Raw genomic sequence first — 19,392 nt, forward strand, 5'->3', positions numbered from 1 at the left:
ATTGTAGGTTGCACAATAGACCATATGATTCGCAATCTTTCACTTTGAAATCGATATTTAGAGTGACTCTTACAAGGTGACTTCCGACGGTAAACTTTTGATTACGTGGATAGCTGTTAATATATGTTTTTTTTTTGCAATGACAACGTTTATCTCGTTTCTCGTCACGTTATTAGGGATGGGGTTTAAGCGACATTAATTATGGATTTCAGACTCAGGCATAAACATTCAAACGCCCTATTTTACGTAATTTATGCCAGGAAAAACAGCTTAAGTCAAAATCACAAAATCTGTATGAAGTTCATCTTTTCTAAAATTGTATAAAATTTGCGTCACATCAATCCTATCACACTCCAACTATACCTACCTAATTGATGATTTAAGCGACAAAAGTGCTTAGATACCGACCTCAAGTGACGTAGAAAAATTTGGCGATTCCGAATATGTACAAATATAATACAGCTCAATATAGTCGATTAATACAAATAGCGCGCGAACCCTCGATATTGTAATATTTATCGATCACAGATAGATCGATCATAGTCACGACCAAAGTCCGTTAATACAAGCTAGAGTTCTCTTTTAAAAAAAGCAAAAGTCGTTTTATCTAAAAACCCAATGATCTTTATTCATACACATAGTAATTTCTGGAAGCCGTTACAACGAACCAAAAACAATTCAAAAATCTAATGTCAGCGGACGAGCTAATGGGTCCCGCGATGATGACTGGTCTCCATTGCCCATGGACAATGGCGCTGTAAGAAATTTTACCTAATGCGCCACCAACCATGGGAACTGAGACGTTATGTCCCTTATGCCTGTAGTTACACTGGCTTACTCACATTTGAACCCGGAACAAAACAATACTAAGTAAGCTGTTTGCCGGTAGAATATATGCGTCGTAGGCGTACCCGTCTGGGTGACGGGCTCGCACAAAGCCCTGCCATAAAGTAAAATCTTACTACCGTTATCTTTGTCATAGTGTTATGATAGATTTAGAAGAGGTAATGCACAGTATTAGCTAATCTTTTTCTTAATATTTAGAAAGTTGTTTAAAGAATTAATATTGTAATGAGTGGCGGACTAAGCCCGTCGGAGGCCCGGGCTTCAAAGCTGAATGAGGCCCCAGTTTTAAAAAAATGTAGTTTTGTGTGTATAAATAAGTGTTTATGTTTATTTATTATATTATGATTATTTATGATATATATTTATTTATGTGTATGTGTAAAAAGTCTAGATGGCTGTAGAGTGTAGCGTTTTGATCTTGATGAACTAATGTAGATACTACGCACATCATTAGTCTTGTTTAGGATTTGATCTGGAGACTGATCTGGAGACGATTTGAAGACTGGAGGCCCGGGGCGAGCCGCCCCTTCCGCCCCCCAGTTAGTCCGCCACTGATTATAATATTAACCAAATATTTTCCCATCTATTAGTTTGTCAAACAGTCATAGAATGATGTTCTCTTGATATTCGACAATATGGTGATAATTGCAGTTATAATTTTATTCTCGTTCAAAACCATATTTATTATATGATAGCAAACGACTTTTATGGTTCGGATCGGTATGACATAATATTGTCGTTCTCATCACTCACTTCGATTTTACTCGAATAAAATAATTACAATAATTAAAATAATTCAGTAAATAAATTATCATGATAACAAATCTCCTGTCAAATCGCTTTGATTGATACATAATATTATTCGATAAAAGATTATATAGATTGAACTTTCGAAACCTATGACAGGTATTGTTTTAATTTCATTTCGTTATAAACTGCAAGTAACTCACCTATATTTTGTATAGTATAAATTATTTCATTTAGAAATCGAGTTTGTCGATATCAATTTACTTATTATTTGAAAAATAATAATTAGTTAAATTAAATTTACAATTTACAACACAAAAAACATAATTTTAAAATTAAAATTTACCTCTCGAAATTACTCTAATAAAACCAGTTAACATTCTATTAAACCACTGCCACAAAAGTGCTAATGTAATTATTTTTAGTATAAAAAGTCATTTTTCCGCTCTCATAAATTTTTTCTTTGTTAAATCATAATAATTTAGTACATTGCAATCGAGAATGCTCTTTAATATACGGCTGGAGCTCTTCAAAATCAGACCATAACCGTTTTTATATGCAGCTGTCGTCCCATACTGACTGGAACAAAAACCGGCTTACGCTATTAATATATCAGATTTAACTGTATTTAATTCATTATAATAATGTATGCAATTTAATTCTTGGAAAAGTACTGAGGTATGATTCGTCATTAATCCGAACCGGTGGTGTTTTCAAATGTAATTTATTCTTGTGAACCGACATAACAAAAACCTTTTAAAATCTTAATATTTACAAATAAGGAATTAAGTTGGCGTTCTTTCCTTCAATAATTAATTTTTATTATGTAGATAATCGGCCGAGATGGCCCAGTGGTTAGAACGCGTGCATCTTAACCGATGATTTCGGGTTCAAACCCAGGCAGGCACCACTGAGTTTTCATGTGCTTAATTTGTGTTTATAATTCATCTCGTGCTCGGCGGTGAAGGAAAACATCGTGAGGAAACCTGCATGTGTCTAATTTCAACGAAATTCTGCCACATGTGTATTCCACCAACCCGCATTGGAGCAGCGTGGTGGAATATGCTCCATACCTTCTCCTCAACGGGAGAGGAGGCCTTAGCCCAGCAGTGGGAAATTTACAGGCTGATTATGTTATGTTTTATTATGTATGATAATCGGACGGGTTCTCGGGCTATTTGATGGTAAGTGGTAGGCACTACACATACGTTGGCGCTGCAAAAGCTATTAACCATTGTTTACATCGCCAACGCCTCGCAAACCTTGGGAACTAAGAACCGGAACACGAAAATACTAAATATTCCCGTTTGGCGGTAGAGTATAATATGAGTGAGTGAGGAATTCAGAAAGGCCAGTAATAAACCGAAGCAATGCTAAGTATGCTTATATACTGTGCTCCGGTTTGAGCGGTGGTTGCGCCAGGGACATAACATCTTGGTTCCAAAGGATGGTGGCGGTGATATGAGAAATTGTAATTTTTTTTTATAATACTACATGCGGTGGTGTGGTGGTCAACATTTACAACTCGCTTGCCCCTTTTGCTACTTACTGGACATAAAAATATATAGTGTAAGATTAAGATCTTACTGAAATCGGTTTCGAAAATAGTTATAGTTGTAGGTTGTCACAACACCCGTTGCCCAATGCGAACACGTAGCCTATGTGATACGCGGGTTATACCTAGTAATTAAGGTCTTAAGGATATAGATATAGAGGATCTAAATTCGATTAGGTTAAAACTGTTAAATAACAATCTATTATTATCAGTTTTGATCGAATTCAATATCAGTTTTCATCGCCATCAGTCTCGAACATAAGTAATTAGCTATAAATTTGTAGGTTTTAGCAACGTATGTTTAATTGGATCGCGTAATTTTTCACGACGCTGATAACATTGTCAGATATTCACTTTCAGTTACTCAAGTTATTTACTAAAAGGTACTGTTATTAGTAGGTACTTTTATTTGCTTTAATTGAGTGCATTTAAAGTATATATTTTTTTTACAATTGCTTGTAATTTATGAATAAAACATTTAAATAACTTGTAATAATCTTGCGCGAAACAGATTGTTTGCACAATAATGGTGGAGTGCAAAACGAAGTTTTACCCAAACTGTGACGGCAACGTCTGGTTGAGATCCTGCGAGGTGGAAGTGACTGATCCTCTCGATGGTCTGATTACTGGTAAATATAGACAAAGGCGTGCAGCCAGGCTGAAGCACCAGTACCGAGTTTTACTTGGTGGCTGGGGAAACTTTACGATAAATAAAAACAATGAAATTATTTGACGCCGATGTGGTGCTTCAGGGTATGGAACTATTCATTCCATATTCTGCGGTCCCCGTCGGTGGCAAGTCCCAGCCCTGGTTTGGTCGTTTCTGCAAAACGGCTTCACGCCGAAAATGGGAACGCTATCAAGACTGGGCTGGCGCATCGGTGTCTCGTGATGTAAATACCAGCGCATTCAGAAAGGAATATAACTCTGCCTCTAGGTCCTTCAAAAACGTGATTGCTAAGGCGAAGACGGAGTACATTGGCAGAATTGGCGAGAGACTGGTGCGCCTCCCTTCAGGAACACGTGCGTTCTGGTCTCTCGCCAAGGCTGTCTTAGGGTATTTCTGTCAGCGTTCCTTACCATCTCTGCACAAGGACGGTGAGTCATTGGCCCATACAGCGAAGGAGAAAGCTGATCTTTTAGGCTCTCTCTTCGCGGCGAACTCGACTCTGGATGACCGAGGAAAGTCACCACCAACAATCCCGCGGTGTGATACCACGATGCCGGAGGTTAAATTCCGGCAAAGTGCAGTTCGTAAAGCACTTCTTTCCTTGGATATTCATAAGTCGAGTGGACCCGATGGCATCCCTCCAATCGTACTACGGACTTGTGCTCCCGAGTTGGCGCCGGTTTTAACGCGTCTTTTCCGGCAATCCTACGCATTAGGCGTCGTCCCGAACTCCTGGAAGACTGTTTTGGTGCATCCGATCCCTAAAAAGGGCAACCGCTTAGACCCGTCCAATTATAGGCCTATAGCCATCACCTCCTTGTTCTCCAAGGTAATGGAGTCCATTATAAACTGCCAGCTCCTGCGGTACCTAGAGGAATACCAGCTGATTAGCGACCGCCAGTACGGTTTCCGTCGGGGTCGCTCAGCCGGTGATCTTCTAGTTTACCTTACTCATAGGTGGGCGGAAGCAGTTGAGAGCAAGGGGGAGGCATTAGCAGCCAGTCTGGACATAGCCAAGGCCTTCGATCGCGTGTGGCACAAAGCGCTTCTTTCGAAGCTTCCTTCCTATGGGCTTCCCGGGAAATTACTCAATTGGATTACCAGTTTTTTGGCAGATCGGAGCATCAAGGTCGTTGTCGACGGTGCATGCTCCGACTTAAAATTCGTCAATGCTGGTGTTCCACAAGGCTGCGTTCTATCACCCACTCTGTTTCTTCTGCATATCAATGACTTGTTGCAAATCAGTAACATTTACTGCTATGCAGACGACAGCACCGTAGACACCTCATACACCGGCCGTGTTAATATTTCTCGGGAAAACGTCGAAGAAAACCGGAACAAACTTGTGTCTGAAATCGAGTCTTCGTTAAACAAAGTCTCGAACTGGGGTGTGCTCAGCAAGGCAAGACAGTATTTCACGTCGGCCCATCGTCTAAGACTATACAAGGCGCAAATTCGGCCTCACATGGAATACTGCTCTCACCTCTGGGCGGGTGCTCCCCAGTACCAGCTCCTTCCATTTGACCGTATCCAACGTAGAGCGGCTCAAATTATCGACGATCAAGCCCTCTCCGATCTGCTTGATCCTTTGGCTTTGCGTAGAGATGTTGGATCGCTCTGCATCTTCTACAGAATTTATCACGGGGAATGTTCCGAGGAATTGTTCGGATTCATCCCGGCTGCTGAATTTCACCTTCGGACATCTCGTCAAAATTCCAAATATCACCCGCACCACCTAGATGTCCGAAAATCCACAACAGCGCGATTTTTAAGACATTTTCTGCCTCGCACAATCATTCTGTGGAACCAGCTTTCGCCGACGGTTTTTCCGAACCGATACGACTTGGGAACCTTCAAGAAAAGAGCGTACTCTTCCCTGAAAGGCCGTCAACGCATCTGCAAGCCCCCCGGTGTTGCAGATGTCCATGGGCGGCGGTAATCACTTTCCATCAGGTGAGCCTCCTGCTCGTTTGCCACCTATGACATAAAAAAAAAAAAAATACGTAGTGTGTTGATATATAATGTTTATGAAATAACTCTGTGTGTGTACCGCTTATGCATTGATGGACTATGTAAAGGCGCTTCTATCACCACCATTATAATATCTTTATAATTGTTACTGTAAAAGTGAGAAATCTGAATGATTCGTCACAAATAAAATATCATTGAATTTCAAATGTTTCTCACATTCAAGTGTCGTTGCAATTTTCATTTCTTTACAGTTGTAACGTAATTTTGGCGCACGTTACATGCTTACATTCTTTTAAGTAAAATTCAACAAAATTATTCAATTTTTAACATAAAATATTGGATGTCATCTGTCAATTGACTTTGACAACAATTTCTAATTTAAAATTACCGCTAATTTTGACATTTGTATATATTATGAAATAAAAATGCACTTTTTATGCATTATGCATTTCCGAACTAATTGTGATTTATTATCTTTATATTATCTTTGAGAAGATCTTTGACATTTGACTAAAGCTTCACTCTCCTTCCGCTTTTTGAGTCGAAATGTGACGCTAATTTATTTTCGAAGTTTTTATATCTTTTATTTTGTTTTAAACTTTGAATATTGTTGAAAATAGTTGTTTTAATGAACAGTGAGTTCTATTTTGAAGAATTGGAAATAAATCCATGTCGGATTATCGAAATTAATTCCGATATTTGTCGCCTCGTGGTAAGTTTTGAATCTTTCTTCGAATTGTACTGTGTCGTAACAACGATTGTGGTTCTTTACAGGGAATTTTTAGAATATTTCCCACGATGCATTTTGTTATTTGTGAAAAATAACCGGGATTGATCGGGTAAGTCGTTTGAAATATTAAAGTTAAAAGTATAGGATTTCGAAATTTGTAATAGATTCTAATCAGAATTATTTCTCCTTTTACAGTTATTTTTCAAAGTTATTTTTCAACATTATTTTTCTACAGTTATTTTTGTACGATATTTTTCATCGCTTATTTTCTTCAATTATTTCATGGATTAATCTCTTCCTCTATTTACTGGGATGATATTCTTGAATAATTTTCGGGAATTATTTTCTTTGGCATTATCTTCGATTGGATATTTTCAACGCTTTTCGAGGAACATTTAAACTTCAGTTCGTTGAATATTTTGAAGATTTAAATAGAAGTTTACTTCTGGGAAACTTATAATTTGAAGTTTACTTGGTGAAGATGGATTTTTGGGAACTTTTAAGGAAGTAATACTTTATCACACCAATTTATATTACTGGATCTTGGTATGTAATTTTTACATATTTATTTTCGCCGAAACTTAACCGCGCGAGATTTAATTAGAAATTTATTTGTTTTTATAAAAAATTTGGCATTCAAACTTTATTTAAACCTTATTCAAACTTTTTTAAAACTTTATTTAAACAATATTTTTTTTCACTATTTGAATTTATTTATTTATTTATTTAACTCTTTATTGCACACCATATACATAAAGATACAAAATATATTTTCTTTTTTACTGAATTTACTGTTTAAATTAATTTATTATTATTTAGACATTTGGTTTAATCAAGTTGATAAACTTTGTTTGTAACTTTAAGTAACTTAGTTGTCAATTTTGAATAATTTTACCTAAAGTTGAAATTTGACATGTATTTAAATATTATTGTTGAACTTAAAATTTTTTTTACATTTGGTAAATATTTGTTTAAGCTTAATTTAAACGGATGTAAACATCCTGGCGCCCGATTTAGTTAACAATTAAATTTAGAATATTATAAGAAAATTACATTTTCATTTTTTTTTAATAAAATATTTTTGAACATAGATTTTGTAAATCTATTTGTAATGTTAAAATAATTTATCTGACTTCCGGAGCACTTTCTTTTGAGTATTTGTTTAGTTCAAAAACTTTTCCAACTCGACCGACTTTTTTTTTTTGCCACAAAAAAATTAAAAAAATTTTTTTTTATTGACTGTTCACTCGTCAATAAACGCACACACAATGTTAACGTTACACAGTAATTTGATGTTTCAGGAGAATTTCCATCGTGGCTGCAAGGCACTCTGCTGAGGAACGGGCCCGGATCGCTTAAAGTCGGTTCCATGAGGTTTCAGCATTTGTTTGACAGTTCCGCTCTGCTGCACAGGTGAGCGTATGGTTACCGTATGTGCGATCTGCACTATTGTATTTGAAAACTTGTTCCTCCTGTTTCAGATTTTACATTCACCACGGTCACGTGACCTATCAATGCCGGTTCCTACAATCGAACACGTATAAGAAGAATCACGCCGCGAATCGCATCGTGGTCGCCGAGTTCGGCACCGCGGCTGTGCCTGATCCTTGTCACACTATTTTCCATAGGTAGTGCTTTGTTATTATATCTTAAACATGAAATCCTCCATATGCCATGATTTATAATTTTTTATGTTATGTAGGTACGGGATGTTATACTGCTTTTATAGCATTGGGTAATGCGTTTAGGCATACCGTCAAGGTTAAGCCGTAGGCATTGTCGAATACCAGCGAAATCTTCGAGCTAAAACTTTTTTATTTTATTTTTATTTTACTTCTACATTAGACCAAAGACCAAACTAACTGAATAGAGCCCTTTTACGCTCGAAAGTACGCCTTAGTTTTCTCTAAATTTAAATGGGAAGGAATTTTTTTCACCACTTCCTTTTCGTGAAGAGAATTTTGTATCATAAGCTCCGGCGCGTGGAACGGTTGCAGATGCTGAACATTTCGATCACTGTGCTTACGTTGCCTTTCCTTCGAAGGTATTATTTTTAAGGTAGTTGCATCTAAAGTTACCTCGTTTATTCTATGTTATTTTTCTGTTAACTGTCTGTATTTAATTAAAATACTATTTTAAAGATTTTTTTTTATTTCTTAGGATCGCTGCACTGTTCAAGCCAGGAGAGTCCATTTCAGATAATGCAATGATTTCACTTTATCCCTTCGGAGATGAAATATACGCCTTTACGGAAGGACCAGTCATTCATAGGTAAAGTATAAGTCGACTATGTTACGCAGCAAGTAGAGCGACGGTAGAACGACGTGGTAGACTATTCTCAACAACTACAACGGTTACTCCCCAGAAGTTAGTAGTTGCTTACTTTAAGAGTTATATGTGAAGTTATATGTGTTTACTTGGTGGTAGGGCTTTGTGCTAGCATCTGGCTAGGTAACACCCACTCATCAGATATTCTACCGCCAAACAATAGTACTCAGTGTACAACTGGGCACAAGGGACATAACATCTTACTTCCCAAGGTTGATGGTGCATTGGCGATGTATGGAATAGTTAATATTTGTTACAGTGCCACTATCAATGGGCGGTGGTGACCACTAACCATCAGGCCAAAATCAAATCAAAATATACTTTATTCAAGTAGGGTTTATTAAAAAACTATATTAAGTGAAGCTACCAACGGTTCGGAATGTAGATTCTACCGAGAACAACCGGCAAGAAACTCAGTAGTTACTCTTTTTCAACATTTAAAAATACAGCCAGTTAGTTAAAATCAATGATATAATTATATATGTAATATAGGTTAAATAATATAGGTAAACCAATCGTGTATCTGTGCTAACGATACTTCACTGATTTTTAAGGTCGACAGGAAAAACTGACTGTGACCAAGTGCCTTAAAAATCAGTGAACTATCGTTAGCAAACAACGCTATATCACAAATACCTTTACCATAGAAAGGAAGATCATATACATATACTAGAAATAGAAAGCGACCAAAATTGATCCTTGTGGAACACCCATTTTTAATGTAGATCCAGAAGACTTTATTCCATTAATGAAAACTTCCTGGACTCATTGACTTAAGTATGAAGCAGGTGGCCCATACGCTCGTCTGCCAACCTATGCCATAAAAAAATTCTTTAGGTTTATTTTTAAAATAAACAATTATTTAAGAGAAAAATATTATTCTGTGCAGGATTGATCCCGTCACACTCGATACAATGGAAAGGAAAAATCTAACGGAAAATGTAGCTCTTCTCCATCATACTTCCCACCCTCATGTCATGTCCAATGGTAAGAAAATAAAAGCAAAGCTTTAATAAAAATACCCGTATAAAGAAACATAATTAATAACTGAAAGTGACGAGCCTCGACCCGGTCGGCTTGTTGAGTTTTCACGTGCTGTATTTGTGCTTATAAATCATCTATTTTTCGGCGGTGAACGCAAATCTCGAGTTGGTTACCTGATTTGGTGGACTACGCTCTAAGCCTTCTTGGATTTTTCAGGTGATGTTTACAACGTTGGCATGTCCGTTGTTCGAGGTCGAGTGCAACACGTTATTGTTAAATTTCCCTTCACTGAAAATGGTATGGCAATACTTTATTGATATCTGTGGTATTGTATTAATTTTAATTAGTCGGAGAAATAAAATAAGTTTTATAAAACGTTCAAACGTTTGTCGCTCAAACGGTTAGGTAAAAGTTAATTGCATGTAAACTAGTAGAGAGATAATAAATAAAAGCATAAAATGGTTCTAGGGGATATGTTCGCGGAGGCGCGTGTCGTCGCCAGCTTGAAGCCACGATGGCCGATAAATCCAGCGTATATGCACACATTTGGTAATTATGCACTAACTCCTTCATATTAAAAAAGTCTATACAATTATAACATAAAGATAAATTAGAACTAATTAATTTTCAAAATATGTTTGTACTCTTAAACATTGTTGACCTTGCGTTTGTTTTTGACCTATTTTCAACCACGGTGGCATACTCAAAGATTATCGAACTTCTTAATAGATATTGTAATGCGCCACATACGACTTTACGGCTTTCGGAGGAATAGGAACACTGTCAACTTTCCCTATTGAGAATCCACAGGGTTGGTACCACCCACTCATCAGATATTCTACCGCCAGACAATAACAGTTACTGTTGTCGTGTACTGTTTTGAAGAGTGAACGATTACTGACTACAAGCACAAGAGAAAAACATCTTCGTTCCTAAGGTTGATGGCTCATTGGTGGGCATTGTAGGGAATGGTTAATTTGATATATTATAATAGATATCTTATAGCACCCATCTTTATGGGCGGTTGTGACCACTCATACATAATATATACATCACCAATGAAAATGAAACAACAGCATTTGCAAGAAAAATACTATGCATGACTTTGTTTATGCAAAATATTTATGAATTGTTGTTGGATTATTGTTGGTTGTACTAGCTATAATTCGGCGTTTGAAGTCTTAATAAATATGCAGGAATGACAGAAAAATATTTTGTGATACTGGAGCAACCGCTATCAGTATCTCTCGTCGGTCTGGTATGGAGTCAGTTAACCGACCAGCCGCTTTCTTCGAGTCTGAACTGGTATCCGGAACCAGAGGTGAGTTTAACGTGACATGATCACAAGGGCTTACTTTACTTTTACTTTATCAACCTGTCACACACCGACCTGCTGATTTCCATTTCCTGCGACATATACCCGTTTTCCATTCCTTACACTTCTCGATCCAAGGATTAGGTGCGAGAAAAGCCTGAGTTTAATTGGCCAACAGGACGTTTGAGTTATGACCGCAGACGCGTGATAAGGGCGAATCTCGGTGCTTCGGCAATTCGTTGAACCTCATTTCGGTTTTATGTAAGTGTATTTTAGGTCAGGTTTTATATTTATTGGTAAAAAAAATTTTTATCTTGAATATGATCTTCGAATATATATATAAACAAAATGTACATTGACATCGATATCGATCAAATAACTAATAATAATTTATGTTCACAGACTCACGTTGTATTGTTAGACAGGGAAAGCGGCAAAGAAGTTAAGAGGTATAGAACGGAGACGCTGTTTTTCCTGCATATAATAAATTGTTTTGAGAGAGATGGTAACGTTGTGGTCGACGTCTGCGCCTACAAAGACGCTAAAGTTATAAACGCGATGTATATTCATGCGATCGAAGTGAGTTCAATACAACTAGTGATAAGAAATCAACTTTATATTTAAATACTACCTTGGTACTAGTCTCCATTGTTTTTACCCTTATCGCTTAAACAGCGATATCTTCCATGCAACCTTTGGGCAGATTACTGATTAAATATAATGTTTAATTTAATGTTAAGTACACATTTCTTAAAGGCCGGCAATGCTCCTGTAAGCGCCCCCGTGTAGCAGATATCCATAGGCGGTGGTCACCATCGGGTAAGCCTCCTGTTCGTATGCCAACCATATTATAATAAAAAAAAATTGATTTCAAATTACTAACTTATTTAATTATTAAGGGTTGTGTATAATGTTTTTGTTTTATTAATTTTATCCTTCTGTGTCTATATATGTATCTACCAAAATCGGTAATAATAGTTTTACACAAGATTATTTAACTCACTCAACGTAGTACTCAACATAATGTTATCGTGGTTTTAAATACCAAATTAAGGTTAAAAAACACTAAAATTAATTTGTGTAATAAATTAAATGTAGGAAAAGTAGGTAAGTACGAAAATAATTTATTCATACGTAATTTTCAGTCAAAGAAGTTACCGGCAAATGAGCATTTTTGTGTTATGTATAACAGAGCCTTAAATAATACCGGGAATCACCGAACGGAGCGCCTTTTTTTTTACCCGCTCACCTCTGTTTAGATAGTTAACTTTAACTTCAGCCAGTATTTACTTCAGGTTAATAATTTGTGAATGAATGGTTCGAAAGTAGAGAAAAGATGGATTGGGATGAAAGAAGTATATATACTCGTCCAGAGGTCCTTAATATTAAAGAAAAACGTTTAAAATATATTTTTTTAAATATAATCGGTTAATGGACCACCTGGTAGCAAGTGGTCACCGCCACCCATGGACGTTGGCGCTGTGAGAAATAATAACCATTCCTGACATCACCAATGCGCCCCCAACTTTGGGAGCTAAGATGTTACGTCCCTAGTTTCTGTAGATGCAGTAACTCACTCGTTCTGCAAATCGAAACACACGAATACATTTCTTATTCATATAAGCAAATATTATTATTACTTAATTTAAAGTGAATGAGATTATTCTATTTAGTTTGGTACGGATTAAAAATATATAAAACTTTTAGTCCATGCAAAGTAATGCCGATTACGCTGAATGGTTTCGAGGCAGACCCAAGCGTCTCGAGATGAGCCTGGCCGCCCCTCCGCTGACTAGAGTGGAACCTAAGCTGCTGGCGGATCTAGGTTGCGAAACCCCTAGAATACACTACGATTTGCATAATGGTATGAGGTTTCATTAAATAAAACAGTGCCTTATATTGCGTAGCCGTTAGAGTCCGATGCATGCATTTCAAACACATTTTCCGACGCTAACGGCAACGTCCATCATTGGGATGTCACCTTGTCGATCGTGACGGATATGTATAGCGCAAAATTGAAAATAGACACGTTTCTACGTCGTTTACTTGATAGAAGAGGTTTGTGCTAACCCATCTGGGTAGGCACCAACTACTCATCAGATATTCTACCGCCAAACAGCAGTACCCAGTGTTTTTGCGTTCCGGTTTGAAGGGTGAGTAAGCCAGGGTAACTACAGTCACAAGGGAGATAACACCTTAGTTCCCGAGGTTGGTGGCACATTGGCGATGTCAATTTTCAAGTACAGTTACAAATATCGATACTAATAATGACTACTAAAACTATTTTTATTATTTTCTAGGCCGACCATATAGATATTTCTACGCTGTCAGCTCGGACATTGACGCTGAAAATCCTGGAACGGTATGTTTCTGTAATAAGTTAGGAAATTAAATCACACTGTCACGCATGAGTCGTTGGTTCATCAGTCGTTTTTGCTTTTTATAATCTCGTTTTGACATCATTGTTGCTCTGCCGTGCTCCGGACCTTGTATTGTCAATGGCGCTGCATATAACGAGATAAATAAGACCAAACTACGAAGTGACGTGATTGAAGCTTCTTTTTAATTATTTGAATATATTCTAGATAATCAAAGTGGATACGGTGACAGGCGAGACGAAGTCGTTCTGGGAAAAAGATTGCTACCCCAGTGAACCTATCTTTGTTCCCAGTCCTCAGGCTAACGTACTCGTACTTAATTAATAGAAAAGTAACTCTCCTCTCGAGAAGAAGGTTCGGAGCTTATTCCAACACTCTTCAATGCGGGTTGGTGCATAACGAATGGATACTTTCGTTTAACTCAAGTTTAATATTTAAGATATTACTAAGTTGGCCCATTGTGTGGTACAATGCATCTTAATTGTTTTTTGTAAGCCATCAAATAGTAACCGATATCGATTATACGTCCATGTATTCAGTATTACATACAGAATGTAAATGTCAACAAAATCCTTACTAAACTAGGAGGTTGGAAGTGCCGCCTTTTTGAGAAAGACCGTTTCGGTCCGTATCTCCGTAAGCGTGCACTATATGCTATATACTAAATTTTTTGTTAGTGTTAGTGTTTTATTTAGTATAATTATTATTATTAGAGTAATGGGCTTCTCTATTGAATTTACTTATCAAAATGAAAATATGGTCGAGTAACAAGAAATACACACATTTTAGAGGAAAGACGTTGAACTAAAGCGTAGCTACTGCAGGAGGAAGACGAGGGCGTGGTGCTGAGCGCGCTGGTGTCGGGCGCGGACGAGTGCGAGGTGTGCCTGCTGCTGCTGGACGCGCGCGAGCTGCGGGAGCGGGCGCGCGCGTACTTCCGCACGCCCTCGCCCGCGCCCAAGTGTCTGCACGGCTGGTTCCTGCCGCAAGCCGTGAATGAGCGATTACTTACACTGTAACCAAAAATGAAAAATTATAGTCTTATGTTCAACAAATAGATTGATATGTTAACTACATGTAAACACTTTTTTATTGATTAAAATAATACTTCAATTTAATTTAAGTTTGTGTAGCAGTTGCGGACAATTTTACCATTGCATACAAGAAATGCGGATCTAATAGTAGGAAGGAACGGAAACGTAAAGTAGGAACTAGCGACAGCCTGATGTTCGGTGAAGATCGGTGAAGATCGGTGAACTGCAACGCAAAACTTGAATCCAATTATTTCGGTATTCATTTGTGATTTTTCTCAAACTTGCAAGGTGAAAGAAGACATTGCGAATAAACCTCCACGTTGAGAGACCTGGAAGATTAGTCAAGGTTGGCTCAGCAAACCTTAAAAATAGTTTACAAGTTATTTTTATTAGTTAGATTTGAAGCCAACAATTCAAAAAATAATATACTTAAAACTAATAGGATTTAAGTTGCGTGCCGTTTTTAATAACGAAACGTAACGAAAATATGCGTTACGATATTATTAAGAATACCAATAAAATCTCATTACAACACACAAAGTAATGTCAAGACTTTCAGACGGATTAATTATAATCAACTTTTCTTACTTGAATAATATAAAGTAAATATGCACCGATGATGACGACACGAGCGACTTATCTTAAATAGATTTACTTAATAGCAGAATGTTAACTAACTTCATCAGTTGATATGCAGCACTGTAGACGAGGAGTTGAAGGAGTTAAGGAAGTATAATACAAAAATCTATAAGAGTTTACGGGACTCTGAGAAGAGTCAAATTGCTAATATCCAAAGAATAGATCCATTGTTCACTTCTTGGCGTAAGCAGATCACTTCGATGATACCACATCACTTTGTTGTCATTTAAATTTCATACACTTGCATGATTTCAATTCGATAGATAGATTTATTTACATTTTGCATTTTGGGTTGCATATCGTGTATATAAATCAAATGAATTTATTAACATAAGAATTGATAACATTAAGTGCTTAAATATATACAAATATGAATTAAAAATAGTTACTGTATAAATCTTGACTGCGTGGAATGGTGGCAAGAATGCTAGCAGCATTTCCCCGTTGAATCGCAATTCCGATCCTCCTGGCTAAAAACGAACCAGCCCTCCTGTCACCAGTGGAGGCAATAAGGCGAGGTGTTACACTTTTGATGAAGCTTTTAAATAGGGAATCAAATATATTATGATTTTAGTTGACATGTATGCACCAGCAAATAATCCAAGACTTCGAAGGTTGTGTCTGGAATATATTGCTTTTTTAACAATAATGCAGTCGTAACAGACTTAGTTGTTTTTCTTGTGTTTTGGATTACAATGAAGGATACTTGTTTTATGTTATAATGTGTTTCATAAATCATACGTTTTAAAGTTGTTTCGTCGCCTCCTGGTTTATATGGAAGCCGCCAGTTTCTTACTTCATGAAACATTATAACGTTGCAATCAGTCAGGTGTCTACATGTGAGTACCAACCCAGGCCGAGTGAGCTCATTATATTGATAAACGTAAAACAAAATAACAGTTGACAGGAATTATAGTTTGGTGAGAGCTTTAAGTTTTGCGTTATTTCTATGTGTAGATCAGCATTCGTCTATATTTTCTACAGTAACAACTTTTGCGTTCAAACATTCAAACACATGTCAAAATTTACTATTTTATTAAAGTTTATTTAGCTCCATTATTTATTTATCAGGACAAATTTAAATAATAATATTAAGCTATTTCGTCTGCAGATATTTTATTATAACCATACAGGATTTAGATTTCTATCCCCATGCTGCATTCATAATATTGTAGATGCCGTAAGCCTGACGGGCCATCTGAAACCAAAGACAAATTCTATGGTGAATGCTCGTGCGTGTTGAATATATTAATATTCAATATGTTTGCCGGCCAAGGTGATCGAGGAAGTCGAGAATGAACTAGTGTTTGTACACCCGCTGGTGTACTTTAGGATAAGTCTACATTTAGATAGACACTGTAAAAATTTATTTTCGTACTTCTTGATATGTATTACTGTGGATGACGCCATAATTGTTTAAACTAGTTCAGGGTATTGTTAAAGGTGTCACGGCGAAAACTATTGTCTGTGCTCTTTACAGATTTTTTTTTTAAATTATGTATTTTGCAATTTCGTCTGCTTGTAATAGATGGTTGTGCGTACATCAGTAACAAGAACTGAACAAGAGAGCAGAAAGAGAATATTAATAACAACATTAATATTATTTAGAATAATTTATTACATTTGCAACCTTTATCAGCTAATGTATAATATGTATTATTAAATGTGCCACAGTAGTAAGTCGCAGCTAGTGTAGGCCTGAGAAACTATGTAAATTGAACGCAAATACCTCCGCAAACGTGTCCAAGCATATGGGGTAGAAAACAGTTTTCATGACCAGTGGCGCTGAAGTTCTTGTAAGCATCAGCAATATTGTCTTGCGAATTTGTATATCAGACTCCATTTCCCAACCGCAGGTATATATAGCTTGACGCAGAGACTCGCTCTGCAACAAAGAGCAAACAGCTTGATGGTTCCAGAGAGATAGCAAATAGTATAGTCCCTCACATAATTACCTAAACACTATAAAAACTTATGAAAGCTGAGGTATTTTTAGTCTCTGAGAAAGTGGTTTTGAGTCTGAGAATGAGTTTCAAAGAATAATAAGGAAGAATTAAGTATTTACTCACCTTTACCATGAGGAGATTGCTGTAGTAGCAAGGGATATAGAAGTGTAATATTGCGCCAAAGAAGAAGGAAATAAACTCTAATGTAATTTCTTTATGACGTAGCGACTGAAATAATGCATTTCGTAAATTTTACTTTAAAGTTCCAAAATAACATTGTGTAGAAAATATTTTATAATATTACCTCAACTATTTGAAAAGCAGAGAACGGTATGAGAAAAGTTGTAGTTTTCATATTAAATTCGTAGAGTATGACGAAGATCTTTTGCACATTTTTTACAAATCTGCAAAGCAAGATTTACTCGATAAAACTCGAATAATTGAAAACATATTTAAAAAACAACTTCTTTCGTATTTCAAACCTGTATATTTCAACGAGCTTAAGATTAATGCGTTTTAATTTTTCCTTCTTTTCTTGAGTGGTCGATGCTTCACTGAGTGCCTTGGATAGATTTCTACTTATTAAGTGCAGTTGTCCACAAGTGTGTAACATAAAGATAGGCACCAGAGGATCGAAGCCTATGTAAACAGACATAGAATATATGTCGAACGAGAAGCACAAAAGGAACGTAGCACAATAAACGGACAATACGTCTTTGTACTCGTTGATACCCTTCGGGTATGTAAAGTCAAACATCGGGATCAATACGCATTCGTCTTTCAAGCAATGGTATGCCATCAGCGCGAGCGCCTTCAATGGGAACATTAAACTGGTAAGACCAGCTGCGACGAGCCAAAACCGACAGATTTGGACTCCCTTCTCTACGTAATATAAAACAATATTTTTTTCATCATCCGATAAATCTTCTGCTAATTTGTAATCTCTATCGATCGAGCTGATGAGATTCTTTATTGAACGATACCGCTGCACAAGAATACCGTGTTTGAAGGTCACAGTCACTGCTACTATTGCCATTATGCCGTTCTTAATGGCTTCAGTATATCTTTTGGCTTTTACATCGTGATTTATGATTGAATTAACAAGGAATATGAAGCAAACTAAGGCGATAACACGGAAAAAAATAATCTTTATTAACCAAAACCTGTTTCGATCGGCTATGAATGGGTGAGAATTATTCAGGCGCATATATCGTGTGGATATTTTGTACACCTCTTCAAATTTAAGAGGCCAACGAGCCATTTCGCGCCAACCTATCGGAGTTCCGGATACGTCTGGCGCAAAGTACTTAATCAGTCCGTCGACGACACGGTGTGGGAGCCCAAGACTGCAAGCGACGTTCCAATCACAACGAACCGTCAGTAATTGTGGTAAATTGAAATGAAAGACCTACTCATTATGTTAATTCATGGTTTCGGTCTACGAATCGTATAAACTTCAAACGAAATGAAAATGAAATCTCTGATATTAACTGGAATTGATTATTTGAACGATATCAGAACCAAGTGGACAGAGTTAAAGCAAATTGAACGATATCAAATAAAATAACCACGCAATACTTCCAAGTATCGCTGAGTGCGTTAAGGAAGTTAGGCTAAAGCAAATATATGTTACATAATATTTTGTTTACATCGTTTATTATTGTAATGAATTATTTTAATAATAAAATCTCGAGATAGGTTTGATGATGATAAGGACAACAAAAACCTCCGGATTGTTTTAAACGTTCTGTACTAAGTGGAACCTCGAATCGATGTTTTCGTACCGTTTTCATCCTAAAGCTATTATTTTGTTGTTGCCAAGATTACTTTGATTTTAATTTATACAAACTATTTTTTTTTCCTTTATATTGACAAACGGATAACATGCCACGACCTGTTTCAGGTCATAACGATTGATTGTGCTATGGTATTTTAGATTAAAAAACCTTATCTCATTATAGAAGGTTTTTGATTAAACAAACACCTCATAGCGGCGTGTTATCGTGGTAGATGTAAATATCTAGTAACCATAGCTTAATACAATCATAAATAAAAATTATAATATTTACAAATTACAATATTTCATTTCGTATTTCAATAATTTATTGTTAAAAAATATTTAATTCCATATTCAGCTTCGTTATGTGAATTTTTAAAAAGTAAAGGAATCCGATAAGAAGTCTTATGTAGTATTTTTTATGGCTTCTAAAGGAAAAGAGGAACCCTTATAAGATCACTTCGTTGTCTGT

The 19,392-nt window shown here is 36.6% G+C and overlaps 2 protein-coding genes across 2 annotated transcripts; one reads left to right on the plus strand and one right to left on the minus strand.

The window, feature by feature from the left end:
• The first annotated feature begins 3,647 nt into the window (after nucleotides 1-3,647).
• LOC135193462 (carotenoid isomerooxygenase-like) lies at nucleotides 3,648-14,543 on the plus strand. Its single transcript, XM_064216013.1, has 13 exons — nucleotides 3,648-3,777; nucleotides 7,821-7,932; nucleotides 8,001-8,147; nucleotides 8,680-8,790; nucleotides 9,737-9,834; nucleotides 10,048-10,128; nucleotides 10,300-10,380; nucleotides 11,028-11,152; nucleotides 11,549-11,725; nucleotides 12,854-13,010; nucleotides 13,447-13,508; nucleotides 13,732-13,830; nucleotides 14,349-14,543. Exons 1-13 carry the CDS (start codon nucleotides 3,675-3,677, stop codon nucleotides 14,541-14,543), a joined length of 1,548 nt encoding a protein of 515 aa, XP_064072083.1. The 5' UTR covers nucleotides 3,648-3,674.
• Nucleotides 14,544-16,341: 1,798 nt separating this feature from the next.
• LOC113402707 (uncharacterized) lies at nucleotides 16,342-18,404 on the minus strand. The gene is made up of 5 exons (XM_026643019.2): nucleotides 17,626-18,404; nucleotides 17,448-17,547; nucleotides 17,267-17,371; nucleotides 16,927-17,082; nucleotides 16,342-16,395 (listed from the first exon to the last, which is right to left on the minus strand). The coding sequence occupies exons 1-5, from the start codon at nucleotides 18,402-18,404 to the stop codon at nucleotides 16,342-16,344; spliced, it is 1,194 nt and encodes a 397-aa protein (XP_026498804.2).
• Nucleotides 18,405-19,392: the final 988 nt, after the last annotated feature.

Source organism: Vanessa tameamea, chromosome 10, assembly GCF_037043105.1.
Source record: "Vanessa tameamea isolate UH-Manoa-2023 chromosome 10, ilVanTame1 primary haplotype, whole genome shotgun sequence".
NCBI lineage: Eukaryota > Metazoa > Arthropoda > Insecta > Lepidoptera > Nymphalidae > Vanessa > Vanessa tameamea.